This window comes from Oncorhynchus clarkii, unplaced genomic scaffold, assembly GCF_045791955.1.
Source record: "Oncorhynchus clarkii lewisi isolate Uvic-CL-2024 unplaced genomic scaffold, UVic_Ocla_1.0 unplaced_contig_8902_pilon_pilon, whole genome shotgun sequence".
NCBI lineage: Eukaryota > Metazoa > Chordata > Actinopteri > Salmoniformes > Salmonidae > Oncorhynchus > Oncorhynchus clarkii.
Genome location: NW_027260952.1, coordinates 295,001 through 320,026, shown reverse-complemented (window position 1 = coordinate 320,026; position 25,026 = coordinate 295,001). Strand labels below are relative to the sequence as shown.

Here is a 25,026-nt window from a genome sequence, read left to right as displayed (position 1 = left end):
ACAACGCTCGGGACCTTGAAACCTGTCTTTCATTCGCCTTTAAGGCTTGTCCTTGTGCTTAGGCTGCCTGGGTTGAGTCGCTAATCGCTCTTTTTCTCTCTCTCTCTCCATCCTCCCTTCATCCCTCCATCCCTCTCTTTCTCTCTGTCCGTAGGACATGGTGCCTGTCATGGTAGATTACTGTCTGCAGCTGCAGAGGACGTAAGACACACACACACACACACACAGACACACACACACACACACAGGCACACACGCACACACGCACACAGACACACACACAGACACACACACAGACACACACACAGACACACACACAGACACACACACAGACACACACACAGACACACACAGACACACACAGACACACACAGACACACACACGCACACAGACACACACACAGACACACACACACGCACACAGACACACACACAGACACACACACACACACACAGACACACACACAGACACACACAGACACACACAGACACACAGACACACACAGACACACACAGACACACACAGACACACACAGACACACACAGACACACACAGACACACACAGACACACACAGACACACACAGACACACATCACGTCTAATGGCCCTCGCGTTGCCTATTCCCAGCACTCTGCTTATTCATTAAAGGGACAATTCACTTTCTTTTTAACTTCATATCATCCGCAGTTCTTAAGTGAAGGAAGGAGCCTTTTAGTCCAGTCAGAGTAGAGCAGAGTAGCAGCCCCTTCGGCACAGAGATGGACAGAGAAAGGAAGATCTTTCTTTGTCTCTTTGGGCTCCCGAGTGGCGCAGAGGTCTAAGGCACTGCATCTCATTGCAAGAGACATCACCCTGGTTCGATTCCAGGCTATATCACAACCGGCTGTGATTGGGAGTCCCATAGGGCGGCGCGTAATTGGCCCAGCGTCGTCCGGGTTTGGCCGTCATTGTAAATAAGAATTTATTCTTAACTGACTTGCCTAGTTAAATAAAGGTTAAATAAAAAAAAAATTAAATACAAATTGTCATCTCTCTCAAAATGAAGGCTGACCTCCACAAAAGGTTAAGAAAGAACAAACTGAGATATCTTCTGGCACCAGGTTACATTTTTAATGCAGTTAGTTTCATATGCACTGAGTGATCTTTATGTTGTTTGACTGGGGGTTCTCTTCAAGGGACAAAGCGTGCATTAAAGGGATATTTAAAAATAATTATGCTTTATATTCATCAGCTTTCTATGTTTTGTAGTAAAAAAAATGGAGGAAGATGAGTGTTTCCAATGACGACATCGGTGTGCATCATGTGATTTTAACCAATTTGGAGTAGGCATTTCCTACTAATTGGTTGTTTTACTACAAAACATAGAAACTAGGCATTTTCACATATGTTGATGTTGGGGTGGTGCTGGAGAGCTGATGAATATAAAGCAGAATTATTTTTAAATATCCCTTTAATGCACGCTTTGTCCCTTGAAGAGAACCCCCAGTCAAACAACATAAAGATCACTCAGCGCATATGAAACTAACTGTATTAAACATGACAAACAAACGACAAACAAAGGGAGTCAATCCGCTGCCAGAAGACATCTGTTTGTTTCTGTGGGAACGTGCTTTCAGTTTGTTCCTGTGTGAACGTGCTTTCAGTTTGTTCCTGTGTGAACGTGCTTTCTGTTTGTTTGTTCCTGTGTGAACGTGCTTTCAGTTTGTTCCTGTGTGAACGTGCTTTCAGTTTGTTCCTGTGGGAACGTGCCTTCAGTTTGTTCCTGTGGGAACGTGCCTTCAGTTTGTTCCTGTGGGAACGTGCCTTCAGTTTGTTCCTGTGTGAACGTGCCTTCAGTTTGTTCCTGTGTGAACGTGCTTTCAGTTTGTTCCTGTGGGAACGTGCTTTCAGTTTGTTCCTGTGTGAACGTGCTTTCTGTTTGTTTGTTCCTGTGTGAACGTGCTTTCTGTTTGTTTGTTCCTGTGTGAACGTGCTTTCAGTTTGTTCCTGTGTGAACGTGCTTTCAGTTTGTTCCTGTGTGAACGCGCTTTCAGTTTGTTCTTTCGTAACCCTTTGTGGTGGTCGGCCTTCGTTTGGAGAGAGAGAGAGAAAGATCTTCCTTTCTCTGTCCATCTCTGTGCCGAAGGGGCTGCTACTCTGCTCTCTGCTGCACTCGGACTGGACTAAAAGGCTCCTTCCTTCACTTAAGAACTGCCATCCCGTCCCGGCTCCAGAGAATTCTATTATCAGTCTATTATGGTCCCATCCCTGCCCCAGAGGCTCCTAGCATTTGTATTCATTATGGATCCCCATTAGTTCCTGCCAAGGCAGCAGCTACTCTTCCTGGGGTCCAATTTATACCATTTTAAAAACATTACAATACATTCACAGATTTCACAACGCACTGTGTGCCCTCAGGCCCCTACTCCACAGCTACCACATATCTACAGTACTAAATCTATGTGTGTGTGTGTGCATGTGTCTGTGCCTGTGTTTGTGTTGCTTCACAGTCCCTGCTGTTCCATAAGGTGCATTTTTATCTGGTTTTTTTCTATCTAATTTTACTGCTTGTGTCAGTTACCTGATGTGGAATAGAGTTCCATGTAGTCATGGCTCTATGTAGTACTGTGGAATAGAGTTCCATGTAGTCATGGCTCTATGTAGTACTGTGGAATAGAGTTCCATGTAGTCATGGCTCTATGTAGTACTGTGGAATAGAGTTCCATGTAGTCATGGCTCTATGTAGTACTGTGGAATAGAGTTCCATGTAGTCATGGCTCTATGTAGTACTGTGGAATAGAGTTCCATGTAGTCATGGCTCTATGTAGTACTGTGGAATAGAGTTCCATGTAGTCATGGCTCTATGTAGTACTGTGGAATAGAGTTCCATGTAGTCATGGCTCTATGTAGTACTGTGGAATAGAGTTCCATGTAGTCATGGCTCTATGTAGTACTGTGGAATAGAGTTCCATGTAGTCATGGCTCTATGTAGTACTGTGGAATAGAGTTCCATGTAGTCATGGCGCTATGTAGTACTGTGGAATAGAGTTCCATGTAGTCATGGCTCTATGTAGTACTGTGGAATAGAGATCCATGTAGTCATGGCTCTATGTAGTACTGTGGAATAGAGTTCCAGGGAGTCATGGCTCTATGTAGTACTGTGGAATAGAGTTCCATGTAGTCATGGCTCTATGTAGTACTGTGGAATAGATTTCCATGTAGTCATGGCTCTATGTAGTACTGTGGAATAGAGATCCATGTAATCATGGCTCTATGTAGTACTGTGCACCTCCCATAGTCTGGACTTGAGGACTGTGAAGAGACCTCTGGTGGCATGTCTTGTGGGGTATGCATGGATGTCCGAGCTGTGTGCCAGTCGTTTAGACAGACAGCTCGGTGCATTCAACATAAATACAAGTAGTGATGAAGTCCATCTCTCTTCCACTTTCTGCCAGGAGAGATGGACATTCATATTATTAATACTAGCTGTCTGTGTCCATCCGTGCTGCTCTGTTCTGAGCCAATTGTAGTCCAGATGTGACTAAACTATGGCCCCTAGGACCTGCCTTGTTGATAGTGCTGTTAAGAAGGCAGAGCAGCACTTTATTATGGACAGACTTCTCCCTATCTTAGTTATTACTGTATCAATATGTTTTGACCATGACAGTTTACAATCCAGGGTTACTCCAAGCAGTTTAGTCACCTCAACATGCTCAATTTCCACATTATTTATTACACGATTTAGTTGAGGTTTAGGGTTAAGTGAATGATTTGTCCCAATTACAATGCTTTAAGATTTACAAATATTTATGACTAACTTATTCCTTGCCACACACTCTTTGTTAAGTGCTGTAGTCATTTCAGTCGCTGTTGTAGCTGACATGTATAGTGTTGAGTCATCTGGAAACATAGACACACTGGCTTTACTCAAAGCATGTCGTTAGTGAAGATTGAAAAAAGTAATGGGCCAAGACAACTGCCCTGGGGAATCCCTGATTCTACCTGGATTTTGTTGGAGAGGCTTCCATTAAAGAACACCCTCTGTGTTCTGTTAGACGGTTAACTCTTTATCCACAATATAGCAGGGGGTGTGAAGCCATAACACATACACTACCGTTCAAATGTTTGAGGTCACGTAGAAATGTCCTTGTTTTTGGAAGAAAAGCTAAATATTGGTCCATTTTAAAATAACATCAAATTGATCAGAAATACAGTGTAGACATTGTTAATGTTGTAAATTACTATTGTAGCTGGAAACGGCTGATTTTTAATGGAATATCTACATAGGCGTACAGAGGCCCATTATCAGCAACCATCACTCCTGTGTTCCAAGGGAACGTTGTGTTAGCTAATCCAAGTTCATCATTTTAAAAGGCTAATTAATCATTAGAAAACCCTCTAATAATTAGAAAACTCTCTGTTCTGATTAAAGAAGCAATAAAACTGGCCTTTAGACTAGTTGAGTATCTGGAGCCACAGCATTTGTGGGTTCAATTACAGGCTCAAAATGGTCAGAAACAAAGACCTTTCTTCTGAAAGTTGTCAGTCTATTCTTGTTCTGAGAAATGAAGGCTATTCCATGCGAGAAATTGCCAAGAAACTGAAGATCTCGTACAACGCTGTGTACTACTCCCTTCACAGAACAGCACAAACTGGCTCTAACCAGAATAGAAAGAGTAGTGGGAGGCCCCTGTGCACAACTGAGCAAGAGGGCAAGTACATTAGTGTCTAGTTGTGGAAACAGATGCCTCACAAGTCCTCATTAAATAGTACCCGCGAAACACCAGTCTCAACTTCAACAGTGAAGAGGTGACTCCGGGATGCTGACCTTCTAGGCAGAGTTCCTCTGTCCAGTCTCAACGTCAACAGTGAAGAGGTGACTCCGGGATGCTGACCTTCTAGGCAGAGTTCCTCGGTCCAGTGTCTGTGTTCTTTTGCCCATCTTAATCTTTTATTTTTATTTTTGAATTTTACCCCCCTTTTCTCCCCAATTTCGTGGTGTCCAATTGTTAGTAGCTACTATCTTGTCTCATCGCTACAACTCCCGTACAGGCTCGGGAGAGACGAAGGTCGAAAGTCATGCGTCCTCCGATACACAACCCTACTCTGCCTAGAAGGCCAGCATCCCGAAGTCGCCTCTTCACTGTTGACGTTGAGGCTGGTGTTTAACCTACTGTTTAACCAGCTATATACTGTACCCACCTGGTGGAGAACTGTTACCATGATCATGCTCTTCTCTCTGTGGTCCTATAGGGACCTACTGTTTAACCAGCTATATACCCGCCTGGTGGAGAACTGTGTGGCTCGCGGGGTCTTCCTGGAGAGTTTGGAACCCTACATCGTGTCGGAGCGTCTGGGCTGTGTGACCGCTCCTGTCATGAGAGACCTGCTGACCCACCTACAGGATAACAACATGATGGACAGTGTAGAGAACTGTCTGATACATCTGGACATCACCAGCCTCGACATACAACAGGTAGGGAGGAGACGGGGGAGGGGACGGGGGAGGGGAGGGGAGGAGACGGGGGAGGGGAGGAGACGGGGGAGGGGAGGAGACGGGGGGGAGGGGAGGAGACGGGGGAGGAGGAGAGGAGACGGGGGAGGAGACGGGGGGAGGAGGAGAGGAGACGGCAGAGGAGACGGGGGAGGAGACGTAGGGAGGGGGGGAGGAGACGTAGGGAGGAGGAGAGGAGACGGGGGGAGGAGGAGAGGATGTCTGTCAGTGTTGCCTCTCTTCCCTCTAGATATTTACTACTGTCATTAACCTTGTTCCAATCACCAGCATGACAAGTCTGTAGACTCCAGTAGTAACCTGTTCTCTCCCTGTGTATCCAGGTGGTCCAGATGTGTTGGGACAACCGGCTGTATGATGCCATGATCTACGTGTTCAACAGGGGAATGAATGACTACATCACCCCTATGGAGGTACTATAATACTGTTTAATGACTACATCACCCCTATGGAGGTACTATAATACTGTTTAATGACTACATCACCCCTATGGAGGTACTATAATACTGTTTAATGACTACATCACCCCTATGGAGGTACTATAATACTGTTTAATGACTACATCACCCCTATGGAGGTACTATAATACTGTTTAATGACTACATCACAACTATGGAGGTACAATAATACTGTTTAATGACTACATCACCCCTATGGAGGTACTATAATACTGTTTAATGACTACATCACCTCCATGGAGGTACTATAATACTGTTTAATGACTACATCACCCCCATGGAGGTACTATAATACTGTTTAATGACTACATCACCCCTATGGAGGTACTATAATACTGTTTAGTGACTACATCACCCCTATGGGGGTACTATAATACTGTTTAATGACTACATATCCCCTATGGGGGTACTATAATACTGTTTAATGACTACATCACCCCTATGGAGGTACTATAATACTGTTTAATGACTACATCACCCCTATGGAGGTACTATAATACTGTTTAATGACTACATCACCCCTATGGAGGTACTATAATACTGTTTAATGACTACATCACCCCTATGGAGGTACTATAATACTGTTTAATGACTACATCACCCCTATGGAGGTACTATAATACTGTTTAATGACTACATCACCCCTATGGAGGTACTATAATACTGTTTAATGACTACATCACCCCTATGGAGGTACTATAATACTGTTTAATGACTACATCACCCCTATGGAGGTACTATAATACTGTTTAATGACTACATCACCCCTATGGAGGTACTATAATACTGTTTAATGACTACATCACCCCTATGGAGGTACTATAATACTGTTTAATGACTACATCACCCCTATGGAGGTACTATAATACTGTTTAATGACTACATCACCCCCATGGAGGTACTATAATACTGTTTAATGACTACATCACCCCTATGGAGGTACTATAATACTGTTTAGTGACTACATCACCCCTATGGAGGTACTATAATACTGTTTAATGACTACATCACCCCCATGGAGGTACTATAATACTGTTTAATGACTACATCACCCCCATGGAGGTACTATAATACTGTTTAATGACTACATCACCCCCATGGAGGTACTATAATACTGTTTAGTGACTACATCACCCCTATGGGGGTACTATAATACTGTTTAATGACTACATCACCCCTATGGAGGTACTATAATACTGTTTAATGACTACATCACCCCTATGGAGGTACTATAATACTGTTTAATGACTACATCACCCCTATGGAGGTACTATAATACTGTTTAATGACTACATCACCCCTATGGAGGTACTATAATACTGTTTAATGACTACATCACCCCTATGGAGGTACTATAATACTGTTTAATGACTACATCACCCCCATGGAGGTACTATAATACTGTTTAATGACTACATCACCCCTATGGAGGTACTAAAATACTGTTTAATGACTACATCACCCCTATGGAGGTACTATAATACTGTTTAGTGACTACATCACCCCTATGGAGGTACTATAATACTGTTTAATGACTACATCACCCCTATGGAGGTACTATAATACTGTTTAATGACTACATCACCCCTATGGAGGTACTATAATACTGTTTAATGACTACATCACCCCTATGGAGGTACTATAATACTGTTTAATGACTACATCACCCCTATGGAGGTACTATAATACTGTTTAATGACTACATCACCCCTATGGAGGTACTATAATACTGTTTAATGACTACATCACCCCTATGGAGGTACTATAATACTGTTTAATGACTACATCACCCCCATGGAGGTACTATAATACTGTTTAATGACTACATCACCCCTATGGAGGTACTATAATACTGTTTAGTGACTACATCACCCCTATGGAGGTACTATAATACTGTTTAATGACTACATCACCCCTATGGAGGTACTATAATACTGTTTAGTGACTACATCACCCCTATGGAGGTACTATAATACTGTTTAATGACTACATCACCCCTATGGAGGTACTATAATACTGTTTAATGACTACATCACCCCTATGGAGGTACTATAATACTGTTTAATGACTACGTCACCCCTATGGAGGTACTATAATACTGTTTAATGACTACGTCACCCCTATGGAGGTACTATAATACTGTTTAATGACTACGTCACCCCTATGGAGGTACTATAATACTGTTTAATGACTACATCACCCCTATGGGGGTACTATAATACTGTTTAATGACTACATCACCCCTATGGAGGTACTATAATACGGTTTAATGACTACATCACCCCTATGGGGGTACTATAATACTGTTTAATGACTACATCACCCCTATGGAGGTACTATAATACTGTTTAATGACTACATCACCCCTATGGGGGTACTATAATACTGTTTAATGACTACATCACCCCTATGGAGGTACTATAATACTGTTTAGTGACTACATCACCCCTATGGGGGTACTATAATACTGTTTAATGACTACATCACCCCTATGGAGGTACTATAATACTGTTTAATGACTACATCACCCCTATGGAGGTACTATAATACTGTTTAATGACTACATCACCCCTATGGAGGTACTATAATACTGTTTAATGACTACATCACCCCTATGGAGGTACTATAATACTGTTTAATGACTACATCACCCCTATGGAGGTACTATAATACTGTTTAATGACTACATCACCCCTATGGAGGTACTATAATACTGTTTAATGACTACATCACCCCTATGGAGGTACTATAATACTGTTTAATGACTACATCACCCCTATGGAGGTACTATAATACTGTTTAATGACTACATCACCCCTATGGGGGTACTATAATACTGTTTAATGACTACATCACCCCTATGGAGGTACTATAATACTGTTTAATGACTACATCACCCCTATGGAGGTACTATAATACTGTTTAATGACTACATCACCCCTATGGAGGTACTATAATACTGTTTAATGACTACATCACCCCTATGGAGGTACTATAATACTGTTTAATGACTACATCACCCCTATGGAGGTACTATAATACTGTTTAATGACTACATCACCCCTATGGAGGTACTATAATACTGTTTAATGACTACATCACCCCTATGGAGGTACTATAATACTGTTTAATGACTACATCACCCCTATGGAGGTACTATAATACTGTTTAATGACTACATCACCCCTATGGAGGTACTATAATACTGTTTAATGACTACATCACCCCTATGGAGGTACTATAATACTGTTTAGTGACTACATCACCCCTATGGAGGTACTATAATACTGTTTAGTGACTACATCACCCCTATGGAGGTACTATAATACTGTTTAATGACAACATCACCCCTATGGAGGTACTATAATACTGTTTAATGACTACATCACCCCTATGGAGGTACTATAATACTGTTTAATGACTACATCACCCCTATGGAGGTACTATAATACTGTTTAATGACTACATCACCCCTATGGAGGTACTATAATACTGTTTAGTGACTACATCACCCCTATGGAGGTACTATAATACTGTTTAATGACTACATCACCCCTATGGAGGTACTATAATACTGTTTAATGACTACATCACCCCTATGGAGGTACTATAATACTGTTTAATGACTACGTCACCCCTATGGAGGTACTATAATACTGTTTAATGACTACATCACCCCTATGGAGGTATTGACATGTTAGTCATTCAGACTCTTATCCAGAGTGACTGACAGGTTTCACACCCTTTTCTCTTCCATATTGTTTTCTTATTTCCTGGATATGAAAGAACCTACATATACAACACTATCTTCCACACACATTCTGTCTCTCCCTCCCTGTCCCTCTCCCTTCCTCTCCCCCTGTCTCTCTCTGTCTCTCTCTCCCCCTGCCTTTCTCTCTCTCCTCTCTCTCTCTCTCTCCCTGTCTCTCCCTCCCTGTCCCTCCCCCTCTCCCTTCCTCTCCCCCTGCCTCTCTCTCCCCCTGCCTCTCCCTCTCTCTCGCTCCCCCCCTGTCTCTCTCGCTCTCCCCCCCTGTCTCTCTCGCTCTCTCTCCCCCCCTGTCTCTCTCGCTCTCCTCCCCCCCTGTCTCTCTCGCTCTCCCCCCCCCCCTGTCTCTCTCGCTCTCCCCCCCCCCTGTCTCTCTCGCTCTCTCTCCCCCCCTGTCTCTCTCGCTCTCTCTCCCCCCCTGTCTCTCTCGCTCTCTCTCCCCCCCTGTCTCTCTCGCTCTCTCTCCCCCCCTGTCTCTCTCGCTCTCTCTCGCTCTCTCTCCCCCCCTGTCTCTCTCGCTCTCTCTCCCCCCCTGTCTCTCTCGCTCTCTCCCCCCCTGTCTCTCTCGCTCTCTCTCCCCCCTGTCTCTCTCGCTCTCTCTCCCCCCTGTCTCTCTCGCTCTCTCTCCCCCCCTGTCTCTCTCGCTCTCTCTCCCCCCCTGTCGCTCTCGCTCTCTCTCCCCCCCTGTCTCTCTCACTCGCTCTCTCTCTCCCCGTCTCTCCCTGTCTCTCTCTCTCTCCCTCTCTCTCTCTCTCTCTCCCTGTCTCTCTCTCTCTCTCCCTGTCTCTCTCTCTCTCTCCCTGTCTCTCTCTCTCTCTCCCTGTCTCTCTCTCTCTCCCTGTCTCTCTCTCTCTCCCCCCCCCTGTCTCTCTCTCTCTCCCCCCCTGTCTCTCTCTCTCTCCCTGTCTCTCTCTCTCTGTATCTCTGTCCCTCTGTCTGTCTCTCTCTCTCTCTCTCTCCCCCCTGTCTCCCCCCCCCCCCCCTGTCTCTCTCTCTCCCTGTCTCGCTCTCTCTCTGTCTCAGCCTGGTGTTATGTGTTTCTCTCTTTCTACTTCCTTTGTGGGACTGATCCTCTTAGTCTGAAGGTAGATGGAAGCTGAGTGTGTGTTGTTAAGCTACTCCTCTGAACCCACAGATGAAAGCATACTGATGGGGGGGAGGTATATGTATTACAGGTGTCCTCTCTGGTTCTCTCTGCCTCTCTCTGGTTCTCTCTGCCTCTCTCTGGTTCTCTCTGCCTCTCTCTGGTTATCTGGTTCTCTCTGGTTCTCTCTGCCTCTCTCTGGTTCTCTCTGCCTCTCTCTGGTTATCTGGTTCTCTCTGCCTCTCTCTGGTTATCTGGTTCTCTCTGCCTCTCTCTGGTTATCTGGTTCTCTCTGCCTCTCTCTGGTTATCTGGTTCTCTCTGCCTCTCTCTGGTTATCTGATTCTCTCTGCCTCTCTCTGGTTCTCTCTGCCTCTCTCTGCCTCTCTCTGGTTATCTGATTCTCTCTGCCTCTCTCTGGTTCTCTCTGCCTCTCTCTGGTTATCTGATTCTCTCTGCCTCTCTCTGGTTCTCTCTGCCTCTCTCTGCCTCTCTCTGGTTCTCTCTGCCTCTCTCTGGTTATCTGGTTCTCTCTGCCTCTCTCTGGTTATCTGGTTCTCTCTGCCTCTCTCTGGTTATCTGGTTCTCTCTGCCTCTCTCTGGTTATCTGGTTCTCTCTGCCTCTCTCTGGTTATCTGGTTCTCTCTGCCTCTCTCTGGTTATCTGGTTCTCTCTGCCTCTCTCTGGTTATCTGGTTCTCTCTGCCTCTCTCTGGTTATCTGGTTCTCTCTGCCTCTCTCTGGTTCTCTCTGCCTCTCTCTGCCTCTCTCTGGTTATCTGGTTCTCTCTGCCTCTCTCTGGTTATCTGGTTCTCTCTGCCTCTCTCTGGTTATCTGGTTCTCTCTGCCTCTCTCTGCCTCTCTCTGGTTATCTGGTTCTCTCTGCCTCTCTCTGCCTCTCTCTGGTTATATGGCTCTCTCTGCCTCTCTCTGGTTATCTGGTTCTCTCTGCCTCTCTCTGGTTATCTGGCTCTCTCTGCCTCTCTCTGGTTCTCTCTGCCTCTCTCTGCCTCTCTCTGGTTATATGGCTCTCTCTGCCTCTCTCTGGTTATCTGGTTCTCTCTGCCTCTCTCTGGTTCTCTCTGCCTCTCTCTGGTTATCTGGTTCTCTCTGCCTCTCTCTGGTTATCTGGTTCTCTCTGCCTCTCTCTGGTTATCTGGTTCTCTCTGCCTCTCTCTGGTTATCTGGCTCTCTCTGCCTCTCTCTGATTATCTGGTTCTCTCTGCCTCTCTCTGGTTATCTGGTTCTCTCTGCCTCTCTCTGGTTATCTGGTTCTCTCTGCCTCTCTCTGGTTATCTGGCTCTCTCTGCCTCTCTCTGGTTATCTGGCTCTCTCTGCCTCTCTCTGGTTATCTGGCTCTCTCTGCCTCTCTCTGGTTATCTGGTTCTCTCTGCCTCTCTCTGGTTATCTGGTTCTCTCTGCCTCTCTGGTTATCTGGTTCTCTCTGGTTCTCTCTGGTTCTCTCTGCCTCTCTCTGGTTATCTGGTTCTCTCTGCCTCTCTCTGGTTATCTGGTTCTCTCTGCCTCTCTCTGGTTATCTGGTTCTCTCTGCCTCTCTCTGGTTATCTGGTTCTCTCTGCCTCTCTCTGGTTATCTGGTTCTCTCTGCCTCTCTCTGGTTATCTGGTTCTCTCTGCCTCTCTCTGGTTATCTGGTTCTCTCTGCCTCTCTCTGGTTATCTGGTTCTCTCTGCCTCTCTCTGGTTATCTGGTTCTCTCTGGTTCTCTCTGGTTCTCTCTGGTTCTCTCTGCCTCTCTCTGGTTATCTGGTTCTCTCTGCCTCTCTCTGGTTCTCTGGTTCTCTCTGCCTCTCTCTGGTTCTCTGGTTCTCTCTGCCTCTCTCTGGTTATCTGGTTCTCTCTGCCTCTCTCTGGTTATCTGGTTCTCTCTGCCTCTCTCTGGTTATCTGATTCTCTCTGCCTCTCTCTGTTTCTCTCTGCCTCTCTCTGGTTATCTGGTTCTCTCTACCTCTCTCTGCCTCTCTCTGCCTCTCTCTGGTTATCTGGCTCTCTCTGCCTCTCTCTGGTTATCTGGTTCTCTCTGCCTCTCTCTGGTTATCTGGTTCTCTCTGCCTCTCTCTGGTTATCTGGCTCTCTCTGCCTCTCTCTGGTTATCTGGCTCTCTCTGCCTCTCTCTGGTTATCTGGTTCTCTCTGCCTCTCTCTGGTTATCTGGTTCTCTCTGCCTCTCTCTGGTTATCTGGTTCTCTCTGCCTCTCTCTGGTTATCTGGTTCTCTCTGCCTCTCTCTGGTTATCTGATTCTCTCTGCCTCTCTCTGGTTATCTGGTTCTCTCTGGTTCTCTCTGGTTCTCTCTGGTTCTCTCTGGTTCTCTCTGCCTCTCTCTGGTTCTCTCTGCCTCTCTCTGGTTCTCTCTGGCTATCTGGTTCTCTCTGCCTCTCTCTGGTTATCTGGTTCTCTCTGCCTCTCTCTGGTTATCTGGTTCTCTCTGCCTCTCTCTGGTTATCTGGTTCTCTCTGCCTCTCTCTGGTTATCTGGTTCTCTCTGCCTCTCTCTGGTTATCTGGTTCTCTCTGCCTCTCTCTGGTTATCTGGTTCTCTCTGCCTCTCTCTGGTTATCTGGTTCTCTCTGCCTCTCTCTGGTTATCTGGTTCTCTCTGCCTCTCTCTGGTTCTCTCTGCCTCTCTCTGGTTATCTGGTTCTCTCTGCCTCTCTCTGGTTATCCTGTTCTCTCTGCCTCTCTCTGGTTATCTGGTTCTCTCTGCCTCTCTCTGCCTCTCTCTGGTTATCTGGTTCTCTCTGCCTCTCTCTGCCTCTCTCTGGTTATCTGGTTCTCTCTGCCTCTCTCTGGTTATCTCTGCCTCTCTCTGGTTCTCTCTGCCTCTCTCTGGTTATCTGGTTCTCTCTGCCTCTCTCTGGTTATCTGGTTCTCTCTGCCTCTCTCTGGTTATCTGGTTCTCTCTGCCTCTCTCTGGTTATCTGGTTCTCTCTGCCTCTCTCTGGTTATCTGGTTCTCTCTGCCTCTCTCTGGTTATCTGGTTCTCTCTGCCTCTCTCTGGTTATCTGATTCTCTCTGGTTATCTGGTTCTCTCTGGTTCTCTCTGGTTCTCTCAGGTTCTCTCTGCCTCTCTCTGGTTATCTGGTTCTCTCTGCCTCTCTCTGGTTATCTGGTTCTCTCTGCCTCTCTCTGGTTATCTGGTTCTCTCTGCCTCTCTCTGGTTATCTGGTTCTCTCTGCCTCTCTCTGGTTATCTGGTTCTCTCTGCCTCTCTCTGGTTCTCTCTGCCTCTCTCTGGTTATCTGGTTCTCTCTGCCTCTCTCTGGTTATCTGGTTCTCTCTGCCTCTCTCTGGTTATCTGGTTCTCTCTGCCTCTCTCTGGTTATCTGGTTCTCTCTGCCTCTCTCTGGTTATCTGATTCTCTCTGCCTCTCTCTGGTTCTCTCTGCCTCTCTCTGGTTATCTGGTTCTCTCTGCCTCTCTCTGGTTATCTGGTTCTCTCTGCCTCTCTCTGCCTCTCTCTGGTTATCTGGCTCTCTCTGCCTCTCTCTGGTTATCTGGTTCTCTCTGCCTCTCTCTGGTTATCTGGTTCTCTCTGCCTCTCTCTGGTTATCTGGTTCTCTCTGCCTCTCTCTGGTTATCTGGTTCTCTCTGCCTCTCTCTGGTTATCTGGTTCTCTCTGCCTCTCTCTGGTTATCTGGTTCTCTCTGCCTCTCTCTGGTTATCTGGTTCTCTCTGCCTCTCTCTGGTTCTCTCTGCCTCTCTCTGGTTATCTGGTTCTCTCTGCCTCTCTCTGGTTATCTGGTTCTCTCTGCCTCTCTCTGGTTATCTGGTTCTCTCTGCCTCTCTCTGGTTATCTGGTTCTCTCTGCCTCTCTCTGCCTCTCTCTGGTTATCTGGTTCTCTCTGCCTCTCTCTGCCTCTCTCTGGTTATCTGGTTCTCTCTGCCTCTCTCTGGTTCTCTCTGGTTCTCTCTGCCTCTCTGGTTATCTGGTTCTCTCTGCCTCTCTCTGGTTATCTGGTTCTCTCTGCCTCTCTCTGGTTATCTGGTTCTCTCTGCCTCTCTCTGGTTATCTGGTTCTCTCAGCACCATTATCTACCAGTCCCCTGGGGAGCGACGGGGGCTTTGATTTGTTCGATGAACCACCCTAAACTAAAAGGAATCTAACAGAAATGAAAGAAGCCCTAAGGCTGCTGGGAAAAATCCTTTTGAAATATGAGACGAGGTGTCACAAAGAATCCTGATGAAGAAATGATGTAGTGCTACGGCTACAGCCTAGGGACAAACTGTCAGAGAGAGAGGAGTTTTTAATCAAAGGAGAGTGTATGAACTTGACCCCTGAGGTTTCTCTTCCTGTGTTTCAGAAACTCTTCCAGGTCATTGGCCCCCCGCTGAGAGAAGGCAGGGCCCTCACAGGTAGGCACTGATTCCATGATTCATTGAACACCAGCCTGGAGATCTTAGTGGGAGTAAAGGCAAGGCCCTCCGGACATAAATCACTCAGAAAGAAGATTTGTAGTGTTTCAACATGTCAACATGTCTAATAACTAATAAATAAATCACTCAGAAAGAAGATTTGTAGTGTTTCAACATGTCAACATGTCTAATAACTAATAAATAAATCACTCGGAAAGAAGATTTGTAGTTTTTCAACATGTCAACATGTCTAATAACTAATAAATAAATCACTCGGAAAGAAGATTTGTAGTTTTTCAACATGTCAACATGTCTAACTAATAAATAAATCACTCGGAAAGAAGATTTGTAGTTTTTCAACATGTCAACATGTCTAATAACTAATAAATAAAGAAGATTTGTCTATTTCTGCCTGACAGATGAACAGGTGGTGATGGGTAACAAGCTGCTCGTTTATATCAGGTACAGTCACACATATACATCCTGTCTCTCTCTCTATATATCTCTTTCTATCTCTCCTCTGTCTGTTTCTCTCTCTCTCTATATATATCTCTCTTTCTATCTCTCCTCTGTCTGTCTGTTTGTCTCTCTCTCTCTCTCTCTCTCTCTCTCTCCCTCTCTCTCTTTCTATCTCTCCTCTGTGTCTGTTTCTCTCTCTCTCTCTCTCTCTCTCTCTCTCTCTCTCTCTCTCTCTCTCTCTCTCTCTCTCTCTCTATATCTCTCTTTCTATCTCTCCTCTGTCTGTCTCTCTCTCTCGCTCTCTCTCTAAATCTCTCTTTCTATCTCTCCTCTGTCTGTTTCTCTCTCTCTCTATATATCTCTCTTTCTAACTCTCCTCTGTCTGTCTGTGTCTCTCTCTCTCTATATCTCTCTTTCCTTCTCTGTCTGTCTGTTTCTCTCTCTCTCTCTCTCTCTCTCTCTCTCTCTCTCTCTCTCTCTATATCTCTCTTTCTATCTCTCCTCTGTCTGTCTCTCTCTCTCTCGCTCTCTCTCTAAATCTCTCTTTCTATCTCTCCTCTGTCTGTTTCTCTCTCTCTCTATATATCTCTCTTTCTAACTCTCCTCTGTCTGTCTGTGTCTCTCTCTCTCTATATCTCTCTATCTCCTTCTCTGTTTGTCTGTTTCTCTCACACTCACTCACACACACTCTCTCTCTCTCTCTCTCTCTCTGACACACAGTAATGTATTTCCTTCCTCCCTCAGCTGCTCTCTGGCAGGCCGGGCCTATCCACTAGGAGACATCCCAGAGGACCTGGTGTCTCAAGTCAAGAACCAGGTACGTGTGTGTATCAGGGACAGATTCCTGGAATGTTCCCCCCTTTGTGACAGACCTCTACATCCCCCATGTTGCTGTAAGGACTGTGTTAATGAGGTATACTCCTCTCTACATCCCCCATATTGCTGTAAGGAGTGTGTTAATGAGGTATACTCCTCTCTACACCCCCCATGTTGCTGTAAGGACTGTGTTAATGAGGTCAAATCAAATCAAATTTTATTTGTCACATACACATGGTTAGCAGATGTTAATGCGAGTGTAGCGAAATGCTTGTGCTTCTAGTTCCGACAATGCAGTAATAACCAACAAGTAATCTAACTAACAATTCCAAAACTACTGTCTTGTACACAGTGTGAGGGGATAAAGAATATGTACATAAGGATATATGAATGAGTGATGGTACAGAGCAGCATAGGCAGATACAGTAGATTGTATCGAGTACAGTATATACATATGAGATGAGTATGTAAACAAAGTGGCATAGTTAAAGTGGCTAGTGATACATGTATTACATAAGGATACAGTCGATGATATAGAGTACAGTATATACGTATGCCTATGAGATGAATAATGTAGGGTAAGTAACATTATATAAGGTAGCATTGTTTAAAGTGGCTAGTGATATATTTACATCATTTCCCATCAATTCCCATTATTAAAGTGGCTGGAGTTGAGTCCGTGTCAGTGTGTTGGCAGCAGCCACTCAATGTTAGTGGTGGCTGTTTAACAGTCTGATAGCCTTGAGATAGAAGCTGTTTTTCAGTCTCTCGGTCCCAGCTTTGATGCACCTGTACTGACCTCGCCTTCTGGATGATAGCGGGGTGAACAGGCAGTGGCTTGGGTGGTTGATGTCCTTGATGATCTTTATGGCCTTCCTGTGACATCGGGTGGTGTAGGTGTCCTGGAGGGCAGGTAGTTTGCCCCCGGTGATGCGTTGTGCAGACCTCACTACCCTCTGGAGGGCCTTACGGGTGAGGGCGGAGCAGTTGCCGTACCAGGCGGTGATACAGCCAGCCAGGATGCTCTCGATTGTGCATCTGTAGAAGTTTGTGAGTGCTTTTGGTGACAAGCCGAATTTCTTCAGCCTCCTGAGGTTGAAGAGGCGCTGCTGCACCTTCTTCACAATGCTGTCTGTGTGAGTGGACCAATTCAGTTTGTCTGTGATGTGTATGCCGAGGAACTTAAAACTTGCTACCCTCTCCACTACTGTTCCATCGATGTGGATAGGGGGGTGTTCCCTCTGCTGTTTCCTGAAGTCCACAATCATCTCCTTAGTTTTGTTGACGTTGAGTGTGAGGTTATTTTCCTGACACCACACTCCGAGGGCCCTCACCTCCTCCCTGTAGGCCGTCTCGTCGTTGTTGGTAATCAAGCCTACCACTGTTGTGTCGTCCGCAAACTTGATGATTGAGTTGGAGGCGTGCGTGGCCACGCAGTCGTGGGTGAACAGGGAGTACAGGAGAGGGCTCAGAACGCACCCTTGTGGGGCCCCAGTGTTGAGGATCAGCGGGGAGGAGATGTTGTTGCCTACCCTCACCACCTGGGGGCGGCCCGTCAGGAAGTCCAGTACCCAGTTGCACAGGGCGGGGTCGAGACCCAGGGTCTCGAGCTTGATGACGAGCTTGGAGGGTACTATGGTGTTGAATGCCGAGCTGTAGTCAATGAACAGCATTCTCACATAGGTATTCCTCTTGTCCAGATGGGTTAGGGCAGTGTGCAGTGTGGTTGAGATTGCATCGTCTGTGGACCTATTTGGGCGGTAAGCAAATTGGAGTGGGTCTAGGGTGTCAGGTAGGGTGGAGGTGATATGGTCCTTGACTAGTCTCTCAAAGCACTTCATGATGACGGAAGTGAGTGCTACGGGGCGGTAGTCGTTTAGCTCAGTTACCTTAGCTTTCTTGGGAACAGGAACAATGGTGGCCCTCTTGAAGCATGTGGGAACAGCAGACTGGTATAGGGATTGATTGAATATGTCCGTAAACACACCGGCCAGCTGGTCTGCGCATGCTCTGAGGGCGCGGCTGGGGATGCCGTCTGGGCCTGCAGCCTTGCGAGGGTTAACACGTTTAAATGTCTTACTCACCTCGGCTGCAGTGAAGGAGAGACCGCAAGTTTTCGTTGCAGGCCGTGTCAGTGGCACTGTATTGTCCTCAAAGCGGGCAAAAAAGTTATTTCGTCTGCCTGGGAGCAGGACATCCTGGTCCGTGACTGGGCTGGATTTCTTCCTGTAGTCCGTGATTGACTGTAGACCCTGCCACATGCCTCTTGTGTCTGAGCCGTTGAATTGAGATTCTACTTTGTCTCTGTACTGACGCTTAGCTTGTTTGATAGCCTTGCGGAGGGAATAGCTGCACTGTTTGTATTCGGTCATGTTACCAGACACCTTGCCCTGATTAAAAGCAGTGGTTCGCGCTTTCAGTTTCACACGAATGCTGCCATCAATCCACGGTTTCTGGTTAGGGAATGTTTTAATCGTTGCTATGGGAACGACATCTTCAACGCACGTTCTAATGAACTCGCACACCGAATCAGCGTATTCGTCAATGTTGTTGTCTGACGCAATACGAAACATGTCCCAGTCCACGTGATGGAAGCAGTCTTGGAGTGTGGAGTCAGCTTGGTCGGACCAGCGTTGGACAGACCTCAGCGTGGGAGCCTCTTGTTTTAGTTTCTGTCTGTAGGCAGGGATCAACAAAATGGAGTCGTGGTCAGCTTTTCCGAAAGGGGGGCGGGGCAGGGCCTTATATGCGTCGCGGAAGTTAGAGTAACAATGATCCAAGGTCTTTCCACCCCTGGATGCGCAATCGATATGCTGATAAAATTTGGGGAGGTATACTCCTCTCTACATCCCCCATGTTGCTGTAAGGACTGTGTTAATGAGGTATTCTCCTCTCTACATCCCCCATGTTGCTGTAAGGACTGTGTTAATGAGGTATTCTCCTCTATGTTGCTGTAAGGACTGTGTTAATGAGGTATACTCCTCTCTACATCCCCCATGTTGCTGTAAGGACTGTGTTAATGAGGTATTCTCCTCTATGTTGCTGTAAGGAGTGTGTTAATGAGGTATACTCTTCTCTACATCCCACATGTTGCTGTAAGGACTGTGTTAATGAGGTATTCTCCTCTATGTTGCTGTAAGGAGTGTGTTAATGAGGTATACTCCTCTCTACATCCCCCATGTTGCTGTAAGGACTGTGTTAATGAGGTATACTCCTCTCTACATCCCCCATGTTGCTGTAAGGAGTGTGTTAATGAGGTATACTCCTCTCTACATCCCCCATGTTGCTGTAAGGACTGTGTTAATGAGGTAAACTCCTCTCTACATCCCCCATGTTGCTGTAATGACTGTGTTAATGAGGTATCCTCTGTGTTGCTGTAATGACTGTGTTAATGAGGTATCCTCTGTGTTGCTGTAAGGAGTGTGTTAATGAGGTATCCTCATCTCTCTGCAGGGTGTTTCCTCTCTGTAGTTCTTCAAATTACTGATTAGGGTGGTGGGGGGTCCTTGGGAGGACATTGGACACAGTAACACACACACACTAGCAGTAACACACACACTAGCAGTAACACACACACTAGCAGTAACACTCACGGTAACAGTAACACTCACGGTAACAGTAACACTCACGGTAACAGTAACACACACGGTAACATTAACACTCACGGTAACATTAACACTCACGGTAACAGTAACACTCACGGTAACAGTAACACTCAGGGTAACAGTAACACTCAGGGTAACAGTAACACTCAGGGTAACAGTAACACTCAGGGTAACAGTAACACTCAGGGTAACAGTAACACTCAGGGTAACAGTAACACTCAGGGTAACAGTAACACTCAGGGTAACAGTAACACTCAGGGTAACAGTAACACTCACGGTAACAGTAACACACACGGTAACAGTAACACACACGGTAACAGTAACACACACGGTAACACACACGGTAACAGTAACACACACGGTAACACACACGGTAACACACACGGTAACACACACGGTAACACACACAGTAACACACACGGTAACAGTAACACTCACGGTAACAGTAACACTCACGGTAACAGTAACACTCACGGTAACAGTAACACTCACGGTAACAGTAACACACACGGTAACAGTAACACACACGGTAACACTCACGGTAACAGTAACACACACGGTAACAGTAACACTCAGGGTAACAGTAACACTCACGGTAACAGTAACACACACGGTAACAGTAACACACACGGTAACACTCACGGTAACAGTAACACACACGGTAACAGTAACACACACGGTAGCAGTAACACACACGGTAACACACACGGTAACACACACGGTAACACTCACGGTAACAGTAACACTCACGGTAACAGTAACACTCACGGTAACAGTAACACTCACGGTAACAGTAACACTCACGGTAACAGTAACACTCACGGTAACAGTAACACTCACGGTAACAGTAACACTCACGGTAACAGTAACACTCACGGTAACAGTAACACACACGGTAACACTCACGGTAACATTAACACACACGGTAACAGTAACACACACGGTAGCAGTAACACTCAGGGTAGCAGTAACACACACGGTAGCAGTAACACACGGTAACAGTAACACACACGGTAACAGTAACACTCACGGTAGCAGTAACACACACGGTAGCAGTAACACACACGGTAACAGTAACACACACTGTAACAGTAACACTCAGGGTAACAGTAACACTCAGGGTAATAGTAACACACATGGTAACAGTAACACACACTGTAACAGTAACACTCAGGGTAACAGTAACACTCAGGGTAACAGTAACACACACTGTAACAGTAACACTCAGGGTAACAGTAACACACACTGTACTGTCAGGGTTCCTCCTCAGTAGAGCCAGTTAAATGGTTTTAGATAGAGGCAGAACTGATGGGCCTGTTTGTCCTGAACAGGGAAGCATTTAGTGGGATAAACTTTGTGTGTGTGTGGGGGGGGGGATTGATGTTAGTGTGACGTTGAACAGGTGTAATAGCCTATGTGTCATCTGTGGGTGTGTGTCCATATGCATGTGTCGGATGTGTGTGTGTCCATATGCATGTGTCGGATGTGTGTGTGTGTCCATATGCATGTGTCGGATGTGTGTGTGTCCATATGCATGTGTCGGATGTGTGTGTGTCCATATGCATGCGTCGGATGTGTGTGTGTCCATATTCATGTGTCGGATGTGTGTGTGTCGGATGTGTGTGTGGTGTCTGATGTATTGTATAAGGGAGTCAGGTCAGGGTGAATTGTAGAACATGATCAAAGAGAGACAGAGAGGTTTGATCTCTGAGAGACTGTTTTCCTCCCGCTCGATTTCATCCCTCTCTCCTCTCATCCCTCTCTCCTCTCATCCCTCTCCCCCCTCTCTCTTCCCTCTCTCCTCTCCTCCCTCTTCCCTCTCTCCTCTCCTCCCTCTTCCCTCTCTCCTCTCCTCCCTCTCTCCCCTCTCCTCTCTCCTCCCTCTTTCCTCTCTCCTCTCCTCCCTCTTTCCTCTCTCCTCTCCTCCCTCTTCCCTCTCTCCTCTCTCCTCCCTCTTTCCTCTCTCCTCTCCTCCCTCTTTCCTCTCTTCCCTCTCCTCCCTCTCTCCTCTCTTCCCTCTCCTCCCTCTCTCCTCTCTTCCCTCTCCTTCCTCTCTCCTCTTCTGTCTCTTCCCTCTCTCTCTCCTCTCCCTCCTCCTCTCTCCTCCCTCCTCTCTCTCTCCTCTCCCTCCTCCTCTCTCCTCTCCCTCCTTCTCTCTCCTCTCCCTCCTTCTCTCCTTCCTCCTCTCTTCTCTCTCTCCTCTCCCTCCTCCTTTCTCTCTCCTCTCTCCTCCTTTCTTTCTCCTCTCTCCTCTCTCTCTCCTCCTTTCTCCTCTCCTCTCTCCTCTCTCCTCTCTCTCTCCTCCTCTCTCTCTCCTCTCCCTCCTCCTCCTCCCTCCTTGTCTCTCCTCCTCCCTCATCTTTGATAGGAAGTGTCATCATCCATAATAATGAGGCAGAGGTCTGGATGAAGGAGGCTGTACACCTGTTCAACTCTCCCCTCGTCTCCCTCTCTCCTCTCTCCTCTCCCTCCTCCTCCTCCCTCCTTGTCTCTCCTCCTCCCTCATCTTTGATAGGAAGTGTCATCATCCATAATAATGAGGCAGAGGTCTGGATGAAGGAGGCTGTACACCTGTTCAACTCTCCCCTCGTCTCCCTCTCTCCTCTCTCCTCTCCCTCCTCCTCCTCCCTCCTTGTCTCTCCTCCTCCCTCATCTTTGATAGGAAGTGTCATCATCCATAATAATGAGGCAGAGGTCTGGATGAAGGAGGCTGTACACCTGTTCAACTCTCCCCTCGTCTCCCTCTCGCCACCTCTCTTCTCTTCTTTATCTTTGAAGCCCCTTTTCTCCCTCGTCTATGTCCCAAATCTCACACACACATACACACACTTCAAATGGCCGCTCAATAATGTAGTGATTGTGTTCTGTCTGAATGGGGCGATAATGGGACATATTCTTTCACGTTCTGTCTCTCTCTCTCTGTTTCTCTTTCTCTCTGTTTCTCTCCTTTCTTTCTTTCTTTCTCTCTTTCTTTCTTTTTTTCTCTAAATTGCCTCTCAATAATGTAGTGATTGCAGAGATGGAGTTGTTTTGTGTTCTGATTGAATGGGAGGATAATGAGCCATATTCTTTCATGTTCTCTCTCTCTCTCTCTCTCTCTCTCTCTCTCTCTCTCTCTCTCTCTCTCTCTCTCTCTCTCTCTCTCTCTCTCTCTCTCTCTCTCTCTCTCTCTCTCTCTCTCTCTCTCTCTCTCTCTCTCTCTCTCTCTCTCTCTCTCTCTCTCTCTCTCTCTCTCTCTCTCTCTCTCTCTCTCTCTCGTTCTCTTTCTTCATGGCCTTCTGTCTGAATGGGAGGATAATGGGCCATATTCTTTCATGTTCGCTCTCTCTCTGCATGTTTATATCTGGGATGCCACGGCAACCACACAGGTTAGGATGAGAGGCTAGTGTGTGTGTGGGGTATCCATGGAAACCAGGTCCCATGTGACGATGTGCTGGTTTTTCATTCAGATGGCAGATCAATGTTCCATGTATGTTAAGTGATGTTGTTTTGAGGAAGTGATGAACTTTAACATACCACTGGTGTCTCTGTCTCTGTGTCTCTCTGTGTGTTTGTCTCTGTCTCTGTGTCTGTGTGTGTGTCTCTCTCTGTGTGTGTGTCTCTCTCTGTGTGTGTGTCTCTCTCTGTGTGTGTGTCTCTCTGTGTGTGTGTGTCTCTCTGTGTGTTTGTCTCTGTCTCTGTGTCTGTCTCTGTGTCTCTCTGTCTCTGTGTCTCTCTGTGTGTGTGTGTCTCTCTGTGTGTGTGTGTCTCTCTGTGTGTGTGTGTCTCTCTGTGTGTGTGTGTCTCTCGGTGTGTCTCTCTGTGTGTGTGTGTCTCTCTGTGTGTGTGTGTGTCTCTCTGTGTGTGTGTGTCTCTCTCTGTGTGTGTGTGTCTCTCTGTGTGTGTGTGTGTGTGTCTCTGTGTGTGTGTGTGTGTCTCTGTGTGTGTGTGTGTGTGTGTGTGTGTGTCTCTCTCTGTGTGTGTGTGTGTCTCTCTGTGTGTGTGTGTGTGTGTGTCTCTCTGTGTGTGTGTGTCTCTCTGTGTGTGACTCTCTGTGTGTGTGTGTGTCTCTCTGTCTCTGTGTCTCTTTCTCTGTGTGTGTGTGTCTCTGTGTGTGTGTCTCTCTGTGTGTCTCTCTGTGTCTCTCTGTCTCTGTGTGTGTGTGTCTCTGTCTCTGTGTGTGTTTCTCTGTGTGTGTTTCTCTGTGTGTGTGTCTCTCTGTGTGTGTGTCTCTCTGTGTGTGTGTCTCTCTGTGTGTGTGTCTCTCTGTGTGTGTGTCTCTCTGTGTGTGTGTCTCTCTGTGTGTGTGTGTCTCTCTGTGTGTGTGTGTCTCTGTGTGTGTGTGTCTCTCTGTGTGTGTGTGTCTCTCTGTGTGTGTGTGTCTCTCTGTGTGTGTGTGTCTCTCTGTGTGTGTGTGTGTGTCTCTCTCTGTGTGTGTGTGTCTCTCTGTGTGTGTGTGTCTCTCTGTGTGTGTGTGTCTCTCTGTGTGTGTGTGTCTCTCTGTGTGTGTGTGTCTCTCTGTGTGTGTGTGTCTCTCTGTGTGTGTGTGTCTCTCTGTGTGTGTGTGTCTCTCTGTGTGTGTGTGTCTCTCTGTGTGTGTGTGTCTCTCTGTGTGTGTGTGTCTCTCTGTGTGTGTGTGTCTCTCTGTGTGTGTGTGTCTCTCTGTGTGTGTGTGTCTCTCTGTGTGTGTGTGTGTCTCTCTGTGTGTGTGTGTCTCTCTGTGTGTGTGTGTCTCTGTGTGTGTGTGCGTGTCTGTGTGTGTGTGCGTCTCTGTGTGTGCGTCTCTGTGTGTGCGTCTCTCTCTGTGTGTCTCTGTGTGTGTGTGTCTCTCTGTGTGTGCGTCTCTCTGTGTGTGCGTCTCTCTGTGTGTGCGTCTCTCTGTGTGTGCGTCTCTCTGTGTGTGCGTCTCTCTGCGTGTGCGTCTCTCTGCGTGTGCGTCTCTCTGTGTGTGCGTCTCTCTGTGTGTGCGTCTCTCTGTGTGTGCGTCTCTCTGTGTGTGCGT

The 25,026-nt window shown here is 46.5% G+C and overlaps 1 protein-coding gene across 4 annotated transcripts in view; it reads left to right on the top strand.

The window, feature by feature from the left end:
- LOC139402502 (VPS8 subunit of CORVET complex) overlaps positions 1-25,026 on the top strand; it is a gene marked incomplete at its 5' end in the record, with an annotated part of 111,893 nt that overhangs the window by 12,048 nt on the left and 74,819 nt on the right. For all 4 annotated transcript variants that reach the window (XM_071146487.1, XM_071146489.1, XM_071146488.1 and 1 more), the window contains 6 exon segments: positions 155-201; positions 5,234-5,456; positions 5,816-5,905; positions 15,114-15,165; positions 15,585-15,627; positions 16,369-16,441. In XM_071146487.1, the coding sequence (XP_071002588.1) occupies positions 155-201; positions 5,234-5,456; positions 5,816-5,905; positions 15,114-15,165; positions 15,585-15,627; positions 16,369-16,441 (528 nt within the window).